The following is a 19557-nucleotide window of genomic DNA, read 5'->3' on the forward strand; positions in this document are numbered from 1 at the left end:
GCATTCCTGTACCATCTGTCCTGAGGGTACTCTCCCTATTTACCATATCCCTTTCACTCACCAAGTATGCAGCCATACCCAGATTCTGGGGGCTTTTCTTGTCTTCCCCATAGCAAACATCCACCACTAAATAGTATCCCCATCTTTAGTCCTGAGAGAATAGTTTAGTCTGCTAAAGAAGCCAAGTTTAAGTTACAGAATTCTAAATTTGGGATTAGAGTTTTGTCGGAACTGTAGAGCAGAGTTCTAGGACAGAGACCCTGGCTCAACAAAGAACACCTTTGGTGGAGCTAGAGGTAGCTTTGAGGTTAAGATCACTTGTTGCTTTTACAGAAGACCTAAGTTCTAGGTGAAGCTGATTAATTAAAACCTGATTTGTTTACTACAAGCAGGTTAAGTTAGTTTAAAATTTTATTTTTTTTATTGTTTTTTTTAAAATTTTTTTATGTAATAAAAAGTAAAAGTCCTTGAGGCATCTGTCTGTCGGTCTCTCACACAGGACACTCAAGTTAATGGGGAAGAACAGGGGGCCCAAGTCTGAGGTTATAAATAATAGAAAATAAAAGATCTTCCGTCTCCAGCGGGGGAAGAGATGAGAGGATGGGAGGACAAGACTGGGTAGGACCCGGCAGGGGCAGAGCAGGAACCTCCCCCACCCCCGCTGGACCCCAGCCCTGCCCACTTCAAGGACCCCTCCCATTCAAGGTGCTTGGCAGGAATTCCCCAGCTCCCCAAGGGAAAGGGGTTGGGGGCGGGGCTAGGACTGGTCCGAGCTGCTGGGGGAAGAGACATAGATCACTCTTCCCTCCACTCATGGAGGTCTCAGGTCGCGGCCAGGACAATCTTCAGTTCCCCGGGGGGTGGAAGGGGAGCTGCTGGGAGGGATGAGATTGAACTGGTTGGAGGGGAAAGAGAGAGAGCAGGAGCATTAGAACCCGAGCAGCTGTCCCTCTGTCAATGCGTCCAGGGGGTGTGGGGGGTGTGGGGAGGAGCGGCCTCCTCCAGGAGTCTCAGGGGGCTGTCAGAAGTACAGGTCAAACGCTGTTTCCCAGTAGGCCAGAAAGCCCTTACTGTTGCCCAGCTCAGCCCCCCACACCCCAGTCTGGCCCTGTCTGCTGCGCTGACCTTACCTCGGCTAAGTCAGGAGACAGTCGGGGTCACTGAGAGCTGGGGAGGCAGTGGGGAGGGGGGCTGCTGGATCACAACTGAGCGAGGACGGAGGGAAGCAAAGGACAGAGCCAGGAGCAAGCCCCTGGCGGCGGCGACTGTGGCTTCTGCCCACCCTACATACTTCACAGACAGGTGTGGGTCGGCGGGCGCCCTCTGAGACAGCCCTGCCTCCAAGACCCCTCAATCCCCACCCAGAACCCGTGCATCCTGCCCCACCTGCAGCCCCTCAGCTCTTCCATGCCAAATTCCCCCAGCTAACGAGAACTCACGAATCCTGTCATCGGCTCCTCCTGGAAATCCAGGCGCCTGGCCAGGCTGCTCACCTTGGGGGTGTCCGATGTAGGGGTAGGGTGAGGGTGTGGAAGCTGAGAGTGCAGGCACCCCACTCGGGGGCACCGCGCCTTGGGGGGGCCCCCCATGGCCCTGGGGGGGGTGCAGCAGCATCACCTGGGGCGGGTGGGGTGCCCCAGGGTGTGGGGGCGGGGCTGCTGTGACTCCAGTTTGGACATGGGCCTGTAGAGAGAATTAGCTTTAGTGCCCAGTATGACAAGACACTTGGAGATCCCTTATCAAAAGAGTGTGCAAAGTGGTGGTACAAGCGCTGAAATGGGACAGCGTATCCCCTGATCCTACCTGGGTAACATGGGCCATGTTGGTGAAGCCGTGGGGCAGCTGCTGGTGGGGATGGATGGCATACACAGCAGCTGGCTGGGGAAAGCTGCTCTGAGGGGACTGGGCAGAAGGTCCCGGTGGTAGAGAAGGAGGTGTGCCTGTTAGGGCCCCTGGATGGTACAGATTCTGCTGTGGCTGTCCACTGCCCAGGTGTGGGGCCTGCCCCGCCTGGTGCTGCCAGAGTAGAAGTGAAGTATGAGTGTCACCCATTCTGCTAAGCAGGAAAGCCACCTGCTCGCTTATTTCTCTGCTGAAGAATGACCCAGCCCTATCAAGTTAGCCCTCTTCCAGTCACCCATTCAGACCTCCCAACCCCTCCTGGCACCTGAACAGGACTGGGGGCCGCATGCTGGGACTGTGGCTGGCTCCCAGTAGGTGTGGTAGCCGGCTGTGGCTGGTGGCCATGGAGCTGCGTGGCATGGTGTGGATAGGACTGGTGAACAGTGGCTGCAAGAGGAAGGAAGATGACCCAGTGCTGAGCACATCAAATGGATAGAGGCTCACAGCCCAGTGAAAGAGTGGGCACCAAAGCTCACCATAGAGGGCTTGGGGGGTGGGCTGCTCTGCAGAGGGGTACTGAGGAGTGGAGGATGACACAATGGCCTGGGGGTGGCTTCCCGATGTCAACATTCGTGGGTTACTTTGAAGCATAGGGGCAAACACCGGCTGGAAAAAGAAAAAAACAAAGCAAAGTGGTAAGCAGAGCAGCCTGGAAAGGAATCCCCTGTCAGCGTCCATGTGCAAAGAACTGCCTGAACCCTCAATAGTCATCTTAAAGATCCCAACAACCTTAATTAAGAAAGAAAAAAACGAAAGCAAAGGTTCAATGCTTTGTTATCGTCTGGACATTGCCACCCCCACAGCTGGTCACAACACTGCTCCCCTTACTCAAGATTGGATCTCAAGAGGTGGACTCTGTACCTGTGAAGGGTAGTGTGCCATGGGCTGCATCATGGCAGGCTGGCCTGGGAACTGCTGTGGGTTGTAGGGGATGTAGGAGGAATAAGGTGTGGCAGCCACTAGGGGTGGGCCAGCAGCAGCAGCAGCAGCCTGCATCATCGGAGGGGCTGAGGCTGGCTGGTGTTGGTCTGAGCGCTGAGGGGGAAGTGAGCCTATGGGTGGAGGGTAAACAATGTAAAACTCAAGCTTCAATGTCTAGACACTAGACAGCCCCAACCATCCTTCCCAACAAGCCTGCTCACCTTTTGCACCCCGGTACTTGCCCTGCTGCCCAGGCACCGAATTGGAAACAGGATATGGATACATCTGAGGTGCCTAAGGATAGGTAAGAACTGTGGCTCAACAGGTTGTTCATCAACATTGAGCTGGACTTTCAGCATTTTCCTTGGCTCACCTAGTCTCTCTCCTACCTGCACAGCTGGTCCCATGTGGATCTGAGGTATATATGAGATGTACTGGGGACTGTAGAGCCCACTCTGGCCTGCTGTCAGCACCGGTATAGAAGGTGTTGAGTGAGTACGGGGCCCTGGTGAAGTTGGAGTACTAGTAGATTTGTTCTGTAAGAAAGGACATTTTATTTCTGTAAATTTCATTCCAGCCTTTTAAAATTAACAGTTAGAACCCATGGAATGCGGTGTACCAAATCTTATATTTTTCTTTATGGTAAACCACAAAATGGGCATTCTTAAATTCAGAGAGCAAATAGGCAGAGAGCCCTAAATGGTTGCCTGAAATCCAGATACCCTTTAAGTTATCAGTTAAAGCCAAGTCAGTTGATTTGATGAAACTCAAAGTCCTAACCATGACACGGATACTTGTCGTGGCAAATAGTAAGAACCAAAGCAACCTGTCAGAATCAATCAGGAGGCCTCATCACTCAACCCTGGAAATGTGACTGTTTTTCTAAAACCAGTCTAACCTCTACTGTCTAGACTGCAGCAGTACCTCCTCACAGCAGAGGACAGTCTACCATACTGACAGTGAAGTGCTCTCCTACACTGTTCTACTGTGCCCCACTCAAGGATACCCAAGTCTATGTGCAACAAACAGTCCCAGCTCACCACAGACAGCAGAGGCTTTGTTGGATTGAACTCCTTGGCATTGGGGTTCAAAGTAGACTTCTTTACTTGTCTGTAAGAGAACGTAAAGCTAGCTCTTGAGTCATGTCCTTCACCAGCGCATAAGCACCAAAGATGTTCCCCATCTACCACCAGCACTTACTCAGTAACAGGGCCCTCCTCTTTGTCATCTCCCTTGATGAGGCCCACTGGGGGACTGCCAGTTTGGCTGGGGCAAGACGGTGGGAGCTGCTCTGGCCCCTCAGTACCCCCTACTGCTGCCAGGGGTGGTTTGTCTTCCTTATCCAATATGGATTCTGTCTTGGAGGAGACTGGGGATCCCATGGGATCTGAAGTCAATAGGCCATCCACCTCCTTCTCCTTTCCTTTGGCCTCTTCTTTTAAGATCCGGGAAGGAAATGGATCCAGGCCGGTCTCAGGGGAGCTACTAGATTGCAGCTGGGAGGAGAAATAATCAGTGTGTTACCATACTGTCCACTCCAGACCCCAGGCTTTACCCCTACATTCACTCTTGCTGGATCTCATCTTTTCCCATCCACTCGCCCTTTACACACCCACATCCTGCTTCTAGCCTAGGTCCTTTGCAAGCCTCACCTTAAACTGGGCCCCAAACTTCCTCAGTTCTTCCAACTGAAATCGTTTCTGTTCATTCTGAAGCCCAGGGACTATGAGAAAACAGTGAAATAAGTAGAAAATACACTTTTTCCCCTGAAAGATTGCATAGGGCTAGTTAATAGGATGAGAAGTCAAAGAATGAGCTCTTGAGAATTAAAGGATAAATAAAACCCAAGGCAGATGGGCACTGCTTTTGAATCCCAACAAACTTCCAAAGGGAAACACTCCCCCCAAAGTAAATGGGACCACACAGAGTAAAATCACCCTCACCTTTCCCAGCTATCCGGGCCAGCTCTTGGGCCTCCAAAGTCCTACCGGGCTCCTTTGTTGGGAGTTCTTTAACTGAGGAAAGACAGACACCTTAAGAGCCTGCGATCCAGTTACACTCCACAGCTTTCAAGCATCTACCTGGTTCTTACCATCTGTGGGGGCCAGGGAGATTTTGGGAGATGCTGGGGAAATAGAGCCTGCTCCAGGATCCACAACTGATGATGTCACAGGGATGGAGGCAGAGGACACTACTGCTGAACCAATGGGAGGCTCAGGACAGGAAGCTGAGGCTGGGGCGGGGGCAGCAGACTTGGGAGAGCGTGGAGGGTACATCCGGCCCACTGAAAGAAAAGGGAGAGCTACACAATGGTTCCTGCCGACCAGGAAGTAATCATAGGGGAGACCCAAAGAAGGTCTCTAAGCTTTTTACACCTAGCATCAGGTAGCACAAAGACTGGAGATGCTGCGGTTTCTCCTGCTCTAAATGTTGCTAACAAAACCGAAGTCTCAACAAAACACCTGACAACCAGTGACAACTAGCTACAGCCCATGGACCAACACATTAGAACTGAGGGAAACCAAGTTCTTCCCCAAAACTATTAAATTTAAGACTCCCTGATTGACACCAAGCATCAACAAACTGCCTCCCAGCATTTTAACAATTCAACTCATTCCTCCCAACCCCCATGTATAAACCTCTACCCATGGCTGCAGCCATCCCCAATGAAGCTCTCTACCTGCAGGTGCTGGAGGAACAGAAGCTTCTCCAGAAGGCCTATTGTTGGGCGAAGATAAAGTCTTGGCACCTCTCAAAGGGCGCTGTGCCTTGGGGGACATGCGGGAAGGGCCTGTTTTGTTTTGTGATGTGAAGGAAAAAAAATCACTGTTTATTACATGAACACAGACACATCACCCTGCCAACTACTTAAAATCCCATTAATCACCCTTCCTACCTTCTTCCCACTCCTGCCACAACATAACCTACCTCCATTGATACCACGTGCCTCAGACCCAGGGCCAGGGCTGCTATTGTCAAGATGGTGAGGTCCACGGGGTGGCAAAGAGCTAAGGCCAGGTCGCCCTCCTCGAGAGCCGCTGCATCGAACTCCTCCCCGGGGACCTTCCCGAACTCGTTGAGGCAGAGGGATATACTTCCCTTCCCTGCGGAAAGGCTCAAGTAAGGGAAGGAGGCCCCCAAATCAACCACTTTAACAACACAGAGCCTATGTCAATCCTTGCACCTGATACGTTTTCACTATCACACTTCATCTGTCAGAGTCTAATGTAGCTATGAATTTACGACCTTATTTCTCAACCCAGACCAAACCCAAGTGGCCAAGAATTTCATAATTTTACCGTTCTTCACCTATCAGAAAGTCCAAGGAGACCCTTTTATAAGATGCTGTGTATATGAAATTTCATTTTTGTGACAGAAGAAACAGCACACACAAATACATCAATGAAGAGACACTTCATACAAAAAAAATTTTGTTTCCTTTTTCGAAATAGGGTTTCTTCTGTGTAGCCCTGCTGTATTGGAACTAGCTCTGCACACCAGGCTGGTCTTGAACTATCCGCCTGTCTCTACCTCTCAAGTGCTGGGATTAATGGCGTGGACCTACTGACCTCCTGGCCCCAAAGAACTTTTAAACCTCTACAAGCCTCTTGCTGCAAATTACCAAATTTCTAGGCCTTCAGTCTTAAACCTTAAAACTGGGAGCCACTAGGTATTAACCACACTCAGTAAGGTGGTGAAGGTTAACAACAATTTACAAAAGTTCTTCCTAGCTCTCCCAGGAGTTACCTGGACACCAAGCTGGGGCTCTCCCGCCCAGACCCCTGCCGCTGAACTGCGCTGTGCTTCTCCTCCTCCGTTCGCCCATCATCATTTTCCATGGCAATCCGTAGGCGGTACTGGGGACTTGACTCAATCTCTCGAGCTAACTGGGCTGCACGCAGCTCCCGCTGCCGAAACTCTTCTGAGTTGTCCTTTTCCAAGGGAACCCTGAAAATACACCCAAAAAGATCAAGGTCCCAATGCAAGAAAACAACATAGACAACACTGCTTTAACTCCATGACCAGTCAAGTCCATGGCATTCAATCTATTATCCCGGGTTTTTCCTTTTGTAAGGTTACAGGTTGAACCCAGCACCTTGCTCATGTCTGACAAGTGCTCCACCGGTAAATTTAACCTGCAGTTCAGTCAGTATATAGTCAATAGACAGCTACCAAGTGCTAGACAAAGCACCACGATACATTCTCAATCTGATACTTTGGGGACACAGATTATTAGGCTGGTTGGTCAGCAAGCAAATCCTACCCCCAACCCGTTTTTGTTTTCCCAGAAATAGGATTACAAGGTTAACCACATTTGCCCTTTTATAGGGCTGCTGAGGACAACTCAGGTCCTTACACTTGTACAAGTACTTTACAGCTGAGTCACATTCCCAGATCAGCAGTTACTTCTACCTACTAGAAAAGCAGTTCAGCAGGCAAACCATGAGAGAGGACTACTTATAAACCTAAAAACACATTACCATACAAAACCTGTTCCATTCTGAGTCCTGCCTTACCGAACAGCAAGTCCTGCACTGCAACCACCCAAAACCACCACCCTCAAACTTCCAACACACTTACGTGTAAGAAGATAGACTGCTATCATAGGTGGTCTTTACGCCATAGTTCTCTTCGTTAAATTTGAACATCTCATTGGGATCCCATCCATTGGACTAAGGAGAGAACAAAAAGAATGTTTAAAACCCACGAAGAAAAACTGACATGCCATTCCTTTCCAACTAGTTAAAAACTCCTGTACAGGGGGCTGGAGAGATGGCTCAGTGGTTAAGAGCATTGCTTGCTCTTCCAAAGGTCCTGAGTTCAATTCCCAGCAACCACATGGTGGCTCACAACCATCTGTAATCTGCCCTCTTCTGGCCTGCAGACATACACACAGACAGAATATTGCATACATAATAAATAAATATTTTAAAAAAACTGTACAAATTGAACAAACCAACACATGTTCGTTAAGATTTTTTTTCAATTTTATTTTATTTTTTTGAGACAGTTACATATTCTTAAATGCATTATGTTCTACTTGTGTAAACGAAGTCAGATTGCCTGGAACTAGTTACAAATGTTTGTGAGCCACCATGGGGGTGCTGGAAATTTAAATTTAACCTCAGTCCTCTGGAACAGCATTCAATGCTTTTACCTAATGAGCCATCTCTCCAGCCCAACAAAATGTGGTTTTGAGAAAGGGTCTCACGTGGCCCAATTGCAAAGAGACTAGGGACTGCCTTGAGCCCTTGGTCATCTTGCTTCTACACTCTAAACTCTGGAATCAAAAATGCTATCATGGTTCTGTAAGTTTTCTTTCTCTCTTTTTTTAAATAAACAAAAAATTAATTTACATTGTGGGTCTGTTCCGGTGGCATAGCAGGCACATGGAAGTCTAAGAACAATTTGCAGGAATCTGTTCCATTCCACCATTTGGCTTGGTGGCAAGCACCTTTATCTGCTGAGCAACCTTGCCAGCCTCATTTACGAAACTTTTAATTGAAATAGTTGTTTTTGTGAAGAAATACGGATCTACACTGCAGTCATCTATGTCATCTTCCCTTTTCTCTTTAAAGTCAAGCTTTTCGTTCTCTAGTCCAAGTTGGCCTGGAACTCACAGGTCTCCTTTCTCAATTTCCCCAGGCTGGATTATGGGCATGAATTACCATGCCCAGATTATACTACAACCTCTGCCCCCAAGATAGGGGTTTCTCTGTAGCTTTGGAACCTGTCCTGGAACTCGCTCTATAGACCAGACTGGCCTTGAACTCAGAGAACTGCCTGCCTCTGTCTCTCAAGTGCTGGGATTAAAGGTGTATGACACTACCCCCCCACCCCACTATACTTTTTACAACAAAGAAAAGTTAATGCCATGAAGAAATGTTACCAATTGTTAATGCAGAGGACGAAAAAATTGACGCTTTTTATCACCTTCCTTTCCAAGAACCAATAGTTGGTTCCAAGAACAGACTTCAAAACAAAACAAAACAAAACGACCCTACCACACCCAGCAAAAAGAATGACCTAACTACATCAACCCACATACACATTAAGCCTGTCCTGTTCTGGGGAGAACATACCATATCAGATTCCAGATCGTAGTCATCGCTGTTGCTGTCGCCGCCCTCCCAACGTTGTAGCACCTTCTCCTTGTGTTCTCCATTCACCTTAGAGTTCATGGCGATGGCTGAGTCAGTGAACTTGTCTGTGTGGCAGAGAAGAGGAAGGAGCAAGAGTCAGGTCATACACCATCCTCCTCACCCTCATTCCCTGACTCCGTGTAGTTTTAGTTAACAAAAGAAATTTTAAGAAACATCAGATTTAGATTTTATGTTTCTGTTTGACAACAGGTAGAAATATTAAAACACAAATCTATTTAAATGCGGTGGTAAATGCCAGTAATCCCAGCATTCAGGAGGCAGAGACAATTTGATGTCTAAGGGTTGAAAAGGGCTACATAGAAAGACCCTACTACCCCCCCAAACCACAGACCTAATATTAATTCAAAAGCAAAAGTTGGAAACTAAACAAAGGAAATAGGAATAACTATACCACCAGTCATAATTCATAGACATCTACATGTATTTTCAAGAAGAACCATTCAATAACCTCTATCAAAAAAGATGCTAGAAGACATAATCATCATGTTCACCTGTGAATGAACTTCTACCCAGGGAGACACGCACAATACCTTTTGTAGCATAATTGAAGTCAACATTCCGGAAGTGGACAAGCAGAACATCACTTGGTTTAAACACCATGGTGTCTACAATGTCTTCCCGCCGAGGCCCACCTGCTGGTTCAGATGCTTTCCGGTGTACTGCGTCTACTGCCAGTTCGAACTGCAAAAGCCCCATTCCCAAAATTCCAGGATCAGTATCAAAGAGGGGAAAAAACCCAACTATTTCTTATCCTTTGTAATCTTTCAACACCAAATTCTCATGCTGCCCTGCCTTTCTCAACACCAGCGAAAGACCTTAGCAAAAGCCTCAAAACTGTCTGGTGTCACCCAGCACACACTCTCAAGTTCATTCTCCTACTTAGTTTCAGAAATAAGCTAATTTGCCAGGTGGTGGCGGCGCACGCCTTTAATCCCAGCACTCAGGAGGCAAAGGCAGGCATCTGGATCTCTGTGAGTTCAAGGCCAGCCTGGTCTACAAGAGCTAGTGCCAGAACAGGCTCCAAAGCTACAGAGAAACCCTGTCTCGAAAACCAAAGAAGCTAATTTGAGTACACTGACCTTTGAGCTCAGAGTTTTGAAAATGCCCTCATAAGTGGTGCCATTTTTCACCTTTACGTCACAAGTAGAACCCTAAAAGGGTGGAAGATTATAGTCACTAGAGGAAACTGAAACAGCAAATTTAAAGCAAATTTCCTCAAACACCCAATTTAAAGCTCTCACCACCACAGCAGTCAGGAAATGCAGCATCCTGGAATTATTGTAAACACCTTCAAACACCTGTCACACAAGGGAAAAATAAGAGGCAGCAGGTAAATACTTTCTTCTCCGACTGTACCATACATTTGAATTCTGCGTGTCTCTACAGAAGGAAAAAAAAGGCACTCACAGGCGACTGTGGGGGTCCCTTTCCGGTGCTCTGTCCCCTGAAAGAGAAAAAAAAGCTAGTTTTACCGCGAACTTTAGGACAACGTACTATGTCCACTTGCTGATTTAGGCTACCAAGCAATTAACTAGAAGCTCTCACATCCAAGAGTAATGTAGGCGTTAACTGTCAAAACATTTTCTCCAAATGCCATTAAAAAAAAGCCAACAAAAATTCAATAAACAATGGCTGTCAAATGCTCTGAATAGCCAATGCAATACAACCTTCTGACTCTCTCCAAAAGGCCACCACTTCATGCTTCCAATAAACCACTGCTATATTAAGCAAACCAACAGCCCAATTCAGCAGCGAAGGTGAAAAACTCGAGCATCTCAGATGCAGCACTACTTAGCTCAGTCACATACCTCCCAAAAGAAAAAAGCATTTTCAGCAGCCTTAGGCTATAAATCCCAGAAGGGTTATACTCTCTACACCCCACCTTTCGCCCTCAGTACTCATTCAGCCTGTTACCCACTCTGGAGGGATCCCCAATCTCCAGGTAACAGTGCTCCTCGACGGCTGATGTAACCGGCGGTTGAGGAGGGCGAGGAGGGGGCCGTTGGCGGGGCTGGGGGACCGCGCAGCCGCAAAAGCCATCCACCGGGATGCCTCGCCCGGTCTGCGCCTGCGCACTAAAGCCCACAGCCATCTCCCACCCCCCCTCCCGAAAAGAAGCCACTGCGCCTGCGTCCAGCGCCACTCTCTATCGCATTGACACACCGAAAAAACCGAGAGCACCTACTCCTTCTCACCGACACCAGACACCCCTAAACCCTCATGCAACCCCTCCCTCCCCCGCCTCTGCTTTACGTGTTACCGGGGCAAGCCAATGCCCGGGTCATAGGACAGCATCCGCGCGCACGTACGAGAAGGGCGCGCGCGCGCGCGCAGGAGCTTCCCAGCCTGCAGTCTTCCCAGTCGTCGCTGCTTCCGCGCCCCCGCCCACCCCGTTCCCTTCTTACTGGCTACACCGGGAAGAGGAGGGAGCAATCCGCTCCCAAGTCCCTCCCTCCCCATTGGTCAAACTGTGGGCCGCGCGCCCCCCCTCTATTGGCTACAGCCGGGGACCCCTTCATGCAGCTTACTCCCCATTGGCTGAAGCCGGGGACCGCGAGATCCTTCGTGGTAATGGAGCTGGGGACCCCATCACCTCCTCAACCCCCCCAACACCCTTTTCCGACCGAGCTGGCGGGACGCGCCCCGCCTCCCCTCAGGGCCCAGACCCCAGGCGGTGACTAGGCCCCGAGAGCCGAGCACCGCCCCTAGGCTTCCGCAGACCGCCCGGGGAGGTTTCCCTCCGACCTGTTGGCGCCAGGGGCTACCCCCACCTTCGTGGGGTTCTGGGCCCCAAGTGGCCCTCAACGGCGACGAGCTCGGGCGCTCCTCGGCCCAAACCGAGCCGCCGCCGCCGCCTCTGAGCGCTCCCCCGCCAGGAAATCCCGTCCTCACCTGACGCTGCCAATAGCCACTGCCCCTGGCTGCGGTGGCGGCGGCGCCGCCAAGATGCTTTCGGCTCCGCGGCGAAGCCCGCTCCCGGCAGCGGATGCAGGCCCCAGGCAGGGGGAGACGGCCGCGGGAGGCCCCGGGGGAGCCGTGGTGGCGGGCAGCGGCCCCGGGAGGCCGCCGTTAGGAGGGCTGGTCCCGCCGGGAGGCCGACGGGCCACGGCCTGTTGCGTGGGGGGCGGCTGCTGGGGCTGGGAGGTCTGTTGTGGCGGCTGAGGCTTCAACATGATGGCAGCGTCCGGAAGAGAAATTAGAGGGAAGGGAAAGAGGGCCAGGGGCTGGGCCCCCGCTGGAGAGCGCGGGAAGCGAGAGAGATCGCGAAGCAGGGGACCCGCCGTTGGCGGGCGGGGGGGAGCCCCGCGGTGTCAGGGGTGGATCGAGAAGACCGCGGCGCGAGGAAGCGCCGCGAGGCGGAAGGGGAGGGGGGATCTCGCGGGCCGGTGGAAAGCGAGAGGGCGCGAGCCGGCCTGGAGCGCGTGCGCGCCGCTGGGGGAGGAGAGAGGGAGGAGCGCGGGCGGAAGCGCCGGCGGGGGAGGGGTGCGGAGGGGAACGGCGCCGGGCGGTTAGTTCCGGAAAGCAGCGGAGGCTCGGCTGTGTGGCTCTGGCCGGTCCTGCCCTTGCAGCGGAAAAGCAGCCGCGCAGGCGCTCAGAGCATCGCTAGGGCTCTGGGGCCCAAGCCACCTTAAAGGCTGGCGGCCGCCGTTGCTTCACAACGGGCGTGGGAGGGGCCGGAGCTGTGAAGGGGAAGCGCCGGCCGGCTCGCCCCTCCCACGCCGCCAGCGGAACGTCAGAAAGTCTCCGCGGTGGTGTGAGGTGTCACGTCGTAGCGTGAGGTTCTTCCGCCACTTGGGGCCCGGTGGGCGGAGCCTCAAGTGCCAAAAAATCCCTAAGACAGGAAAAATCTAGTACAGGTGACTTTAGGCAGGTGGGATTTATTTTTTTTAAAGTACGGATGCGCATTAAAATGATTCGTGTGAGCGTATTTGCATCCGAACAAACGTGCCCAATTCTAAATTAAATTGCAGTAATTGTTCTTACCGGGATAGGGAACCCCTGAAGAGTAACAGTACAGGCCATCTGAAGGCCAGACTTCCTAAGAGTGTATTAACAAAAGTCGGCCCAGGCTACATAGCCAGTCACCGTATGAAAAATGGCACACTGTCTATGAAAGAAGCCTTCATTCAAAATTAGGGCAGCTGTGCTGGCTCACAGCTTTAATCCCAGCACTAGGAAGACAAGGTAGGAGGATCAGAAGTTTGAAGCCAGCCTGGATTATATAGGAAATTCCAGGTCACCTGGGAGACCCTCTTTCAAAAGAAAGAAAAGTTGGACATCGTTCCTCGCGTTGGACACAAGGCTGACTGAACCACTCAAAGCTCAAGCTAGTGGAAGATTTACATAATTTGACCACAGCTAAATAACTTGTTAAAATAAAAATCCACCTGGCTTTAATTGCACATGGCTTTAATCCCAGCACTTAAATTATGAACGTAAGCATAAGCCATAACACCGGTACGTCTAAAGTTAGGGGAAAGAAAATAAGCCAGTTGACTATGTTAACACTTCAGTCTTGGGGGCTGGAGAAATGACTCAGTAGTTAAGGATGTGTATTTTTTCCAAAAGACCTGGGTTCAATTCCCAGCACCATGTCAGGCAGCTCATAACTGCCTGTTCCTCTGGCCTCCATTGGTATCTGCTCACACAGGCACACATACATGATTACAAATTAAATAAGAAAAAAAATGAAACTTCATTGATATAGGCAAGCATTGTTTAGTCTGAAGAATGTTCCTAGGGCAATCATTGTGGCACGATGTCCCTAGCACACAGGGAACTTGTGCAAGAGGATGCCAAGTTTGAGGCCAGCTTTGTAATGCATACTGCCTCAAAAGATAATAAAGAAGTAAACAGGATGCTCACTCTCCATTTGCCATGCCTGTTGTACATCTTGAGCATTTGAGTTTGTAACCTGCTGCTTTTAAAATTGAAACTGGGCCTGGGAGCAGCCACCACATGCCCCAGTCAGTTAAGAGACAAAGGCTGGACCACCTGCCTCCACACGTCTGCTCTGCACTGCTGCCCCTCCTTGGGCCATACCCAGGCCTTTGGGAAGAGGTTTAGCTGAGTTTGTCCTCTCTGGATGCCACTCTGCTTGTCTTAGGTGAGGCCTGTGGCCTCACTGTTTTTGCTTGATTACTGGGATTATGTAATCTCCAGTAGGGATTACCAGTCAGACATAGTTGAATCAATAGCTGGGGGTGCCTTTTTTGGTTGTTAGTTGTACCCTGTAGCCTCGGCTGGTCTTGAACTCTCCACTTTATTTTTACATCATGAATATTTTCTCTCATGTGTATATGTGTACTGCATGCATGTGTGGTGCCTTTAGAAGCCAGAAGAAGGTGTCAGATCCCCTGGGACTGTCGTTAGAGGCTGTCGGGACTACCATGTGGGTGCTGTGAACAAACCTGTTTCCTATGCAAGAGCATCAAGCACTCTCAACAGCTGAACCATCTCTCTCTAGTTCCTCAATCCCCCTTCCTTTATTTCTTTTCTTTCTTTCTCCCCCGCCTTTGATACAGCATAGCACAGGGCGCCCTGGAGCTCTGAGATCTTCCTTCCCATGTCTCCCGAGTGATGGAATCTATGCCTTTATCTCAGCACTCAGGAGGTGGGTCTCAGAGTTCCAGGCCAATCGGGGATACATAGTGAGACTCTGTCTCAAAAGCAAACAAAAAGTAAACTAGAAATTTCCCAACTTGGAGGAGGGAAGATTTTGTATGGCAAATAATACATCTCTGGAAATAATAATACATGTCTGCAACCTACAGTGGGGGCGTTCTGGATTGGGTGAGCCCCAAAATCTGTTGCTATCCTTCATCGGGTAGAGTGGAACTCTGCAACCTTGTACTGTTCCCAAACATCTTTGCACCCAAACTGGCACCAAGAGCTGCCTCAGCCCTCCTGGAAAAATGTAGTACTGCCCCGGTTTGCCCTTTGCCACCAGCTTGGTGGGTATAAGCTCCCTTCCTGAGCACATCCTCCACCTCCTTCTCAAAAGAAGGCTCTGGCTTTCTTGCTTCTCTCCCAGCGGACACCTGGGCTCAGTCTCCATAGTTGCTGCCCATGGGACAGAGTGACGAAAACAGCAGCACTTGACTTCTTTTTTTTTTCTTTTTCTTTTTTTGGTTTTTCGAGACAGGGTTTCTCTGCAGCTTTTTTTAGAGCATGTCCTGGAACTAGCTCTTGTAGACCAGGCTGGCCTCGAACTCACAGAGATCCGCCTGCCTCTGCCTCCCGAGTGCTGGGATTAAAGGCGTGTGCCACCACCGCCCGGCAGCACTTGACTTCTTAATTTGGCTTTTATTGTAAGTCTCCCTCCCTCCCTATTTGTGGAAGGATCTCAGCCCTGAACTCTTGATCCTCCTGCCTCAGCTTCCAAAGTGCTGGGATTGCAGTCACATGCCACAGTTCAGGGATCTGGTGGTTGACACATTACCAAATACCTCCCCATCTGTTTCCACTGAGACTCTTCAGGCTCGCGGGACTCACAGCAGCCTTCCCTGGTTCATCAAGTACTGAATGCCATTCTACACCAGAACCTGGTGCTCCTCAGCCTCCTGCCTGCCTCATCCTCTCTCCACCCCTTCATTCACAGATTCCTGAAATAGGAATTGACCAGGGAACAGAGATCAAAGAAAGAGATCAAATGCAAGAGTTTAAAAACTGCAAGAAGGGGCCAGGGGGTGTTGGCAAATGCCTTTAATCCGAACACTTGGGAGCCTGAACAGGCGGATCTCTGAGTTCGAGGGCAACCTGGTCTACAGAGTGAATTCCAAACAGTCAAGTCTGTACAGAGAAACAGTCTCAGAAAAACAAAAAAAGAATTTATTTAAAAATTGCAAAAAGGAATGTGAAGAGCTTGAGAGATGGCTCAGAGGTTAAGAGCACTGACTGCTCTTCCAGAGGTCCTGAGTTCAATTCCCAGCAACCACATGGTGGCTCACAACCATCTGTAATGAGATCTGACGCCCTCTTCTGGCCTGCAGGCATACACGCAAACAGAACACTATAAATTATAAACAAGTAAATCTTAAAAAAAAAAAAAGAATGTGAAAGCAAAACAGTTCTGGAAATTTTAAAAATTATTTTTGTTTTGTGTTTGTTGGTGTTTTGCCTGCATTTATGTCTGTGTGATCTTTCTTGTCAGTCCTGCAGATGGTTGATCATAGACAAAACAGATAAGAAGTTTTACACATAAAAATCTAAGTTTGCGTTGCAAGAAAAATAACTTCGCTTCAGACATTTCTAACCTTTCCATCCATATCTTTTATAAACTAGTTTATTATGTGGATGGGTGTTTAGCCTACATGTGCACTTGTGTGTCGTGTGTGTGCCTGGTGTGCCAGAAGAGGGCACCAGATCCCCTGAAACTGGAGTTACAGATGGCCTTCAGCAGCCTGGCGTGTGAGAGTCAAACACGGACTCTAGAAAATCAGCAAGTGCTCCCAACCACTGAGTCCTCTCTCCAGACCTCGCATTCATGTCTTGACTGACCAGAACATGAATATTCCCTGCCGAGTCACTCAGTGAAAAATAGCCGTGAAACCTCTGACCACCCTCCCAGACTTAGTGTAAAGCCTTCCATAAAAACCCTGTAAAGTGGCCGGGCGGTGGTGGCGCACGCCTTTAATCCCAGCCCTCGGGAGGCAGAGGCAGGCGGATCTCTGAGTTCGAGGCCAGCCTGGTCTACAAGAGCTAGTTCCAGGACAGGCTCTAGAAACTACAGGGAAACCCTGTCTCGAAAAAACAAAACAAAAAAAACAAACAAAAAGCCTTTTTTTGGCCAGGCAGTGGTACACACCTTTAATCCCAGCACTTGGCAGGCAGGTCTCTGAATTCGAGGCCAGCCTGGTCTACAGAGTGAGTTCCTGGGCTACTCAGAAAAACCATGTTTTGAAGAAATATATATATTTTAATATTAAATACATATTTTTAATATTAAATATATATATATTGCTTGCATATGCCTTAAATCCAAATACTTGGAAGGCTAAAGCAGGTGGATCTCTGTGAGTTTCAGGCCAGCCTAGTCTAAGTGGCAAGATCTAGACCAGTCAGGGCTACAGTGTGCAACTTCCTCTCAAAATAGGGAAAAAGATCGTTTTCACTGTGTTTCTGTGTTTTGCTTATTTACTTCTGTATGGAGGATGGGCACACCATGGTGTTTCAGTGGAGGTCAGAGGACAGTTTGCAGGAGTTGGTTCTTTCATTCTGCCTTCTGGATCCTGGGGCTAGAATCCAGGGCAGCTTTGGTGGCAAGAGCCTTTACCTGCTGTGTCATCTCACTGGCCTCCCTCATGAGTGAACTCTCTCGTAAAAGTCCTGACAAGAACCTGGAAACACTGGATAGGACTCCCTCACCCCACCCCTCCCCAGCACCTTCCCAACACCAAGAAAGGGTTTTGCTGTAGCTTTGGAGCCTGTGCTGGAACTTACTATGAAGACCAGGCTGGCCTCGAACTTAGAGAGATCTGCCTGCCTCTGCCTCCTGAGTGCTGGGATTAAAAGACATATGCCACCACCACCACCCAGCACCTGGCCTTATTTATTTATTTATTATTTATTATGTATGCAATATTCTGTCTCTGTGTATGTCTGAAGGCCAGAAGAGGGCACCAGACCTCTTTACGGATGGTTGTGAGCCACCATGTGGTTGCTGGGAATTGAACTCAGGACCTTTGGAAGAGCTGGCAATGCTCTTAACCACTGAGCCATCTCTCCAGCCTGCCTAATTTCTTTAAAAAAGAGAAAGAAACCTGCAGCAGTGAGTGCTCATTAGAATGTCCAGGACGGCAGTCCCCTGGGTCTTCGTCCCTCTGAGCACTTTATTTTTTCTGCCAATCTCCTGAGTGTGGGAGACGGAAGGAGTGGGAGTTAGGTTCTTGAAGTCTCAGGAGCAGGCAGCTCCCCATCTGGAAGACCTGGCTTACTCCCAGGAGGAAGGTCTTCTCATGCCTGCCACACAGCATTTCTCAAACATCTGACTTTTTATTATTTTTTATTTTTATTTATTTATCTTTTCTGCTTTCAGGATTAGGGTCACACTGTGTAGTTTCAGAACATACTGGAGCTCAGTTCTGCTGTTCCGGCCTCCTAAGGACTAGAGTCCCAGGCATGTCCCAGGCCATCTATCTTCCATCCCCCAGAACTCCCTCCATATTTTTAAATATTTAATTAAACCCAGTGCATCTCCTGGGAAGAATTCTACTACTGTGCTGTTTTCCTAGCTCTTTGTTGTTTGAGGTAGGAATTTGCTGTATAACCAGGGTGACCTTGAACTCTCCAACCTCCGCCTTCTTTCTCCTAAGTACTGGGATTGTAGGGGAGCACTACCATGCACAACTAAGTCTCTAGCTAATTGTTTTTATGTGTATGTGTTCATGTGTGTGCAGATACGCATGTGTGAACTTGTATGTACAGATGCATGTGTGGGCATGTGTGTACATGCACATGTGTAATTGGAGAGGTTAGAGGACAACTTGGGGATCCTGAAGATCCTGTGTTTTTTCCTGAGACAGGGTCTCTCACTGGATTGGAACCCCTGTAGCTCAGTCTGGCCTCAAATTTCCTATGTAACCAAGGATAACCTTGAGCTCCTGCCCCTCTTGCCTCCATCCCCCAAGGCTGAGGTTACAGGCATGGCCACCACTCCTGGCCATCCCGTGTGAGCTGTAGGAATCCACACAGTGTGCAGTGGCCAGGTCGGAGTACTCCGCATAGCCATTACCTCAGATGGTCGTCATTTGTTGTTGTTGGGAACACTCAAATATCCTCTGTTCGTTATTTAGCAATACCCCATTAATTGTTGCTGAGCAAAGGTGTACGGCTATGGATTGAAAGGTAATGCCCCTCCTGTGCAGCCATGCCCACTGTACCCACACTTGTCATCTCTCTCACCCCATGCTTTCCCCAGGCTCTGACAGCTCCGCCATCAGCTCTGATGTGAAGCTTCTCAGGGAAAGGACGCGATCTTTCTGTGTCCAATGTACAGTCGTCTCTGTTTCATTTTCTCTAATCTCTTTTCTGCTTTCCAGCAGGCTTTTCAAGTGTGTGCGTGTGTGCAAATATGCTCACACACATGTGCAGAAGTATAGGTACACAGCTTGATACAGCATACATGTGAGATCAAAGAGTGCTGGGTGTCAGCCTTCACCGTCCACCTTGCTTGAGACAGGGTGTCTTGTTTCCCACACACACACAGACCCTGGCCTGTGAACTTGCAGAGGTTCTCCCACATTGCTGCAGGAGCGCTGGGGTTACAGACTCATGCTACCATATCCAGCTTTCCCATGGGCTCCAGGGCCTCAAACCCAGGTCCTCGTACTTGCACACCTTTACCACTGAGCCGTCTCTCCAGTCCCATCTTTATAGTTGTGTTTTTCAGAACTAGTTATTTTGAGCAGTGATATAATGTTGAAATTCATTTGTTTGTTAACTAATGTATCCAGTGAACTGTAGGAAGCAGAGGGAGCCCTGAGTGAATGTGTGCTGTTGATACTGATGTAGACATGGCTATTTCAGTGGCCCTAGAGCCTCAGCTCCATGAGAAAATGGCAAAGCCGTC

General features: G+C 49.4%; 1 protein-coding gene across 6 annotated transcripts; it reads right to left on the reverse strand.

Annotated features, from left to right (window-relative positions):
- Positions 1 to 393: 393 nt before the first annotated feature.
- Atxn2l (ataxin 2 like) lies at positions 394 to 12633 on the reverse strand. Of its 6 annotated transcripts, none has more exons than XR_005285198.1 (23): positions 11880 to 12632; positions 10395 to 10431; positions 10229 to 10285; positions 10067 to 10138; positions 9518 to 9668; positions 8907 to 9031; positions 7405 to 7496; positions 6571 to 6771; positions 5752 to 5927; positions 5504 to 5614; positions 4916 to 5107; positions 4767 to 4838; positions 4476 to 4546; positions 4024 to 4319; positions 3864 to 3933; positions 3213 to 3359; positions 3045 to 3117; positions 2764 to 2954; positions 2379 to 2508; positions 2168 to 2289; positions 1804 to 2016; positions 1131 to 1683; positions 394 to 895 (listed from the first exon to the last, which is right to left on the reverse strand). XR_005285198.1 is itself a non-coding variant. In XM_038328932.1 (23 exons), the coding sequence occupies exons 1-23, from the start codon at positions 12158 to 12160 to the stop codon at positions 1136 to 1138; spliced, it is 3279 nt and encodes a 1092-aa protein (XP_038184860.1). In that variant the 5' UTR covers positions 12161 to 12633; the 3' UTR covers positions 394 to 1135. The 6 variants fall into 6 exon arrangements, 5 of the variants coding, with proteins under 5 accessions (XP_038184860.1, XP_038184836.1, XP_038184827.1 ...); XM_038328932.1 differs by having other exon boundaries at positions 394 to 1290; positions 1440 to 1683; positions 11880 to 12633; XM_038328908.1 differs by having other exon boundaries at positions 1494 to 1683; positions 11880 to 12631.
- Positions 12634 to 19557: the final 6924 nt, after the last annotated feature.

The sequence above is a fragment of the Arvicola amphibius genome, chromosome 1 (assembly GCF_903992535.2).
Source record: "Arvicola amphibius chromosome 1, mArvAmp1.2, whole genome shotgun sequence".
NCBI lineage: Eukaryota > Metazoa > Chordata > Mammalia > Rodentia > Cricetidae > Arvicola > Arvicola amphibius.